The sequence below is a fragment of the Myotis daubentonii genome, chromosome 14 (genome assembly GCF_963259705.1).
Source record: "Myotis daubentonii chromosome 14, mMyoDau2.1, whole genome shotgun sequence".
NCBI lineage: Eukaryota > Metazoa > Chordata > Mammalia > Chiroptera > Vespertilionidae > Myotis > Myotis daubentonii.
Window position 1 is genome coordinate 29,267,590 of NC_081853.1, and position 6,530 is coordinate 29,274,119.

General features: G+C 62.3%; 1 protein-coding gene across 1 annotated transcript; it reads left to right on the forward strand.

Moving 5' to 3' along the window:
* Positions 1-3,474: 3,474 nt before the first annotated feature.
* FOXL2 (forkhead box L2) lies at positions 3,475-6,101 on the forward strand. The gene has a single exon (XM_059662913.1). It carries the CDS (start codon positions 3,765-3,767, stop codon positions 4,893-4,895), a length of 1,131 nt encoding a protein of 376 aa, XP_059518896.1. The 5' UTR covers positions 3,475-3,764; the 3' UTR covers positions 4,896-6,101.
* The last annotated feature ends 429 nt before the right edge of the window (positions 6,102-6,530 follow it).

The window sequence follows — 6,530 nt, forward strand, 5'->3', positions numbered from 1 at the left end:
CTCAGCTTCTCAAAAAAAAAGTCTGAGCTCACCATGGGAACATCCAGGTGGCCACCCAGTCACCCTAACCACAGGCCAAAGGCATCAGAGAATCAAGAGGTTCTGAGACTCAGACTTGCAGGCATGGGGCCAAGACGTCACTGTCATAAGATAGCTGGGTGGCGAGCATGGCTTGAGTCCAGGCATCATCAGATTGACATTTCACCCAAGATGTGCAGTATCTGAGCTAGTGTATATAGCAGGTGAGAGTGGGGGAAAGTAGGGGAGGGGATCCCAGGTTGACTGAGAAAAATGTATGGAGGGATGGAAGGAATAGGGGAGGGCCGCAGGGGGCTAGGGTAGGGTAGCCAATTGAGCTGTGGAGTTGTGTGGGTACAAACGCTTCCCTTTTCCCGCGTGCACGCCACAGAGGCTGTACCCACAGGAGAGGCCTGTAGGGGCTTCGGTGCCTCACCTCAGGGTGGGGTTCAGAGCGCCGCCAGGAAAGGGGGCCACAGGACCTGGTGCCGGTGGCTGGAGGCCGCGGGACCATAGGAGCCGCGCCAGGTCAGCGCTGCCTGCCTCCGGGCCGCGGGCCCCTCACCTGGCGGGACGGACAGCAGGTCCCGAGGCGCGGGCCGCTGCCCTGCCGGTCGCCGGTCCGGCCTGGAGCTCAGCTACAGTGTGTGTGATTGGCGCGTCTGGGGTGGCTGGCCCGATGCCTGTCACCACCTCCTGCTATCAGAGCCCAGCGCTTTGCTCGCGCCGGCCATCCGGGCGTCGGGGCGCAGGGCGGGCGCGGGGCCTCGGAGGTGCGGGAGCAGAGGCCGCGCTCCGTCCGGCGGGTCTGGCCCGGCTTCTTCATCTTCGGGCAGGAAGACGGGAGGGAGGCGCCGGTGCCTCCGGGAAACCGAGTTGCGGAGGCTAGGAGCTCCCGCCGGATCCCTGGAGGTGGGCACCGCCCGAGGTCAAGGAGATAGGGTCCTGAGTCGCCAAGACGCCGCGGGGAGAGAGCCCAGGCCTGGAGCCCCGCTCAAGCCTTGGCACGGCCCGTCCGACAAGGGATCCTGACCTCGCTGGGAAGCGGCCCTGCCCAGCCTGCCCCAGAAGGTGCAGAAGCAAATGCAGGCGCGCCTCGCCGCCTCCTGGAGGGATCAGTACCTGGGGAGAGCAGGACTCCTCTTTCTCACACTCAGAAAATCCTTTAGAGGCTCTCCTCCCTTTACCCCCACCCCGGACACACACACACACACACACACACACACACACACACACGCCTTAAAAGGCTGAAAAGGGAGCCGGGTTTGGAATCCGGGGAAGTGATGACACACACAACAATGCTGTTACACCTGGCTGCTGCTGGCCAGAAGCGGAAATGCCTGCCGGGGGGAAAGAGGGGCAGAGAGCCAGCCTGGGTGGTCAGAGAAAAAGAAAGGAGACAGCAGTATCCAGGGTGGGGGCCTGCCCCCCCCTGCCCCCAGGCCCTATGCTACGGGATGACGGGCATGCATTCTTCAGCAGCCCAAACTGAGTTCCCACTCCGAACCTAGGCGCTCATGGAGTAAGGACGGAGAAAAACACGCACGCCTGCTCAGGAAGCAGGCACAGAGGATGTGAAGGAGTGCCGCTTTGCCCGGCTGTATGCTGGGAGCAGTGGGAGACACCCACCCAGCTTTGATGAGATGTTTTCGATGCTGGGTGGAAGCGTATCTACTGAGATGAGTTCAGAGAGCCCTGCACCCGCTTACTGTGGTGGTCAGACTGGGCGCTTCTGCTGACCTCTCTGGAGGAACCTCACCTTTAGGATGCTGAATTCCAAGAGCCCCATCACCCTGTCCTCCTTTCCTTCAACCTTAGAATGCAGCTTCAGAGGCCAGTGGGAGGTAGCAGCTCATGCAGGTGGGCTGTGACTTCCTCAGAGACTGGGCAGCCAGAGAGGACGAGGTGGTGACAGGCATTGGGCCAACCAATCCAGACATGCCAATCACTAACACACACCTGCAGAACATCCATTCCTCCACCTTCCTCTACAAAGAATCCCTGCCCCCTCCGCGCCCAGGAGTTTGGGGCAGGAGAATTCACGCGTCTAAGGACAGAATTTTTGTTAAGGCTGTTAACTAGTAAAAGTCAGGCATGCCTGGCTTTCTTTTTTGCCAGCGCGAACTTCCCCTGAGACAATGTCCGCACGTACAGATGTAACTGGTCCCAATCAGACTTCTGCTGAATGGAGGTGAGAACCCCTCAACCCTGGAGAAAGATCAGAATAAATGTCAGGGGGGAGAATTAAATAAGTGTCTCCCTCACAGCCTGTTTTTCTTCCTGTGATAGAATATAAACACTGGCAGCAATGGAGGCAGGAAGAATTGAGAAAGAAAAGAAAGCAGGGCAAGGGGGAAGAAGGGAGGAACGGATGAAGAAAAGAGAGGGGTGGAGAGAGGAAAAGGAAAGAAGAAGCAATATCCTTGAGCCACATTCAGTCTGATATGTGATACACACATCGTTACATATCTGTACGTTTTACCTCCTAACGCTCACAGCTTGCACACGTGCGTACCTGTGGTTTGCACCAGCACATGCGCACCTGGGCAGCTGGTATCTCACGTGTCTCAAGCACAGACCCTCCCCTGCCTTCTAATGTAATACCAGTGCCCGTACACACAGTTCCCCCGAGCCCCACGGCGGCCACCTCCGTGCCTCTGTGACACAGCAGGAGCAGAATGGAGTCTAAAGCACGCGTCCCAGCGGTAAGAGTGCCACTCGCAATCTGAGGAGGGTCTGGTTCCCAGGTCCAGGGACGGCTCCAGAAAAGGCGGAGGGGCTTCAGGCGGAGCCCCCGACACCTCTCCCCGGCGATCCTCGCCCTCGCCCAGCCCGGCCCAGGCGCACTGCGAGCGCGAGGAGCAGACCAAGCCGAGGTTTCTTCCTTCAGTGACACGCGTTTCTGGGCTGACTTTTCCCAAAGCCACCGCGCAGCTCTCTCCACCCCACCCCCGTCCGCCCCCCTCGCCGTCCCGCCCCTCCCCCAGCTCCGAGCCAGAAGTTTAGTCCCAAGACAGCAGCAAAGGGCAGAGCAAAGAAGTCGTTTTCTTTCACCTGAAAGCTCGCCTCTCGTCGATAGGGCCCGAGCTCCCCGGACGCGGGTCGAGGGCGGCCGGACCCGCAGAGCGAGCAGCGGCCGACCACCAGGGCTGGCCAGAGCGTGAGCCCCGCCGTCCGCCGAGCCCCCGAGCAAGCAGGGAGGGGGGCCGGCCAGTCCGGGCTGTGCGGGGCGTTTACCAAAAAGTGACTTGGAGATGAACTCGCCCGTGCGCGACTGGCCGCCCAGCTATAGGGGCGAAGGCGCCTGACGCAAGCGGAACTCGGCGGAGCCCATACGAATCAGAACAGAGAGAGGCTCCTGGCGCACTAGGGACTCCGGGCGGCAGCTCCGCCGGAGACGCGGGTCCCGCTTCGAGAAACCGGAGGGTGGGGGAGGGGAGGAGCGCAGCGCAGAAACCCACCCAGGCGGGGACTGGCCGGGCGGGGAGGGGCGGCGGGGCCGGAGCCCCTCTCTGTTGGGCGGACTCACCATGGCCAGAAGCTGAGCTCCACTCCCGCCGGCCGCTCCGCAGGAGAAGGGGGGACCGAGTGGAGAAGAGCGAGAGGCCTCCCGCCAGCGGCGCCGGCCGACTGCAGGAGTTCGCTATTCGGCCTCGAGCGGACTGGTGCGCCCGGACTCTCGGCCGCGCCTGCGCCACCGGGAAGGAGTGAGGGCTGCCCGGCCGCGGCGCGCCGACTCCGCCGCGATGGCCAGCTACCCCGAGCCCGAGGACGCCGCGGGGGCCCTGCTGGCCCCGGAGACCGCCCGTGCAGCCAAAGAGCCCGAGGCGCCGGCGCCGCCGAGCCCGAGCAAGGGCGGCGGCGGCGGCGCCGGGACCGCCCCGGAGAAGCCCGACCCGGCGCAGAAGCCCCCGTACTCCTATGTGGCGCTCATCGCCATGGCGATCCGCGAGAGCGCCGAGAAGAGGCTCACGCTGTCCGGCATCTACCAGTACATCATCGCCAAGTTTCCGTTCTACGAGAAGAACAAGAAGGGCTGGCAGAATAGCATCCGCCACAACCTCAGCCTCAACGAGTGCTTTATCAAGGTGCCGCGCGAGGGCGGCGGCGAGCGCAAGGGCAACTACTGGACGCTGGACCCGGCCTGCGAGGACATGTTCGAGAAGGGCAACTACCGGCGCCGCCGCCGCATGAAGCGGCCCTTCCGGCCGCCGCCCGCGCACTTCCAGCCGGGCAAGGGGCTCTTTGGGGCCGGAGGCGCCGCGGGCGGCTGCGGCGTGGCGGGCGCGGGGGCCGACGGCTACGGCTACCTGGCGCCCCCCAAGTACCTGCAGTCCGGTTTCCTCAACAACTCGTGGCCGCTCCCGCAGCCGCCCTCGCCCATGCCCTACGCCTCCTGCCAGATGGCGGCGGCCGCAGCAGCGGCGGCGGCGGCGGCGGCGGCCGCGGGCCCGGGAAGTCCGGGCGCGGCCGCGGTGGTCAAGGGGCTGGCGGGCCCGGCCGCCTCGTACGGGCCGTACTCACGCGTGCAGAGCATGGCGCTGCCTCCCGGCGTGGTGAACTCCTACAACGGCCTGGGGGGCCCGCCGGCCGCGCCCCCGCCGCCGCCGCACCCCCACTCGCATCCGCACGCACACCATCTCCACGCGGCCGCCGCACCCCCGCCAGCCCCGCCGCACCACGGGGCCGCCGCACCGCCCCCGGGCCAGCTCAGCCCGGCCAGCCCGGCCACCGCCGCGCCCCCGGCGCCGGCGCCCACCAACGCGCCCGGCCTGCAGTTCGCCTGCGCCCGGCAGCCCGAGCTCGCCATGATGCATTGCTCTTACTGGGACCACGACAGCAAGACCGGTGCGCTGCACTCGCGCCTCGATCTCTGAGAGTCCACGGCGCACGCCCGCCGGCTGCGAGGATGCAGGGACGTGCGATGCCGGCCTGGGCCGCAGCCACGGTCGCCAGTCGGACCGCGCGCCCGCCGGGGCGGCCTCCTGAGCCAGCGTCCGGGGCTCCTCCGTGCGTCCTCGCTCCCCTCGGCTCCTCTCGTTCGTCTTTGTCTCCTTGGCTTCTCCTCCTGTGCTCGCCTCCCTGCCCTCTATGCCCTTTTGCTCCTGCCGCCTGCAGGCCGCCTCTCCTCGCGCTTTCTGCGGGCCCCGTCTCCTCCCGGCGCCCCAGCGGCCGGCTGGACACCCCATCCCAAAATTCAAGGCGGAGAGGAACTGCCCCGGCCCAGGCTCAGCCCGGCGTCCGCGGCGCGGACCGCTTGACAATGTCTCCAGGTCGGTGCGCTTTGCCCGCCTGGCTGCCGGGCAACCCTTGCCTAAGAGGCACAGGTCTGGGCCGACATCGATCCCCGCGCCGCCGGGAAAAGGGACGAAAGTGTGTTTGCTCCGTACCCTCTCTAGAAGCTGCTCAGAAGTCGCTCGACAGGGCCCACTGGGCAGGGCGGGGTTTGGGCCCCCGAGCAGCGAGCAGGGCTGCCTCGCTGGGCCGCCTGCGCCCGGGTTTACACCACCGCGCGGCTGGCTAGGTTTTGCTGAAAAGATCGGGAGAGAGGGCTATTTTAGATACCATTTTAAAATATTTGTTAAGGAAGAAAACTCCCCGGGAAAATCGGCGAAGTAATTGTGGCCTTGGAGTTCGCTAAAGCAAAACATGAAAATCTTCCCTTCCAGGAGATTTGAAGTAGAATTCCTGTCGGGCCTTCAAAAAGCTGTGTTCAGAGGTAGGAGAATACGCTCGGTAAAAGATGTTTTCCTCTACAAATTTGGAGTATCTTCCCCCCCCCCCTCTCTATTTAAAATAAAATCAAAAACAAATTTTCCCGGATCTTCCGATGCAAGCCCTGAGTGCCGGGAAGATCACAGGCTGCCTGGCCGACTTGCAGGGCCGGACGACTCATCCTCTCCCTGATTTGTGTTTTTCAAATGTCTTGCTTCTGGCACCTTGGGCAGCAGTCGGACCAGATGGCTGGTGGCCCAGAGCCGGCCTGCCCGAAATTCCTGGTTGTTCTGTAGTGTGTTGTTTGGAGGACCAAATTTTCTAGAGAGAACTAGAGCACTTTTGTTGTTTTGTTGTTGTTTTGTCAATACTCGAATAAATTTCTTGTTCTTTCTTTTAACACGGGCTTATGTTATTTCTGTCATGCCTACGTTTGTTCAGCAGCTAGTTAAAAGGAGGTTTTCGGCAAAATTTTATCCTTTTTCAGATAAACACGGGTGGAGGGTGGCTGGCCGGGAGGGGAGCAGTTTTGGTTGCCGATACCAGTTTGTTTACTCGGGGGATTGTTTGTTTTCTGTGTCATCACTGGTCTGTTGTGGCTGTTTAACCTCATCAGAGACTTTATCTGCGGTGGTTCGTTCATACAGCGTGGCTGTAGGTAGGATTTGTTGTGGTTTTTGCACCCATGCAAGTTTGTATTTTCGTAACAGTCGGACTAGGTGTGTGGGACTGTTTTCCTTAGATTGTCCTCATACTTTATATTTTTTTTCCAGTCAAATATAACAGCTAGATAAGTT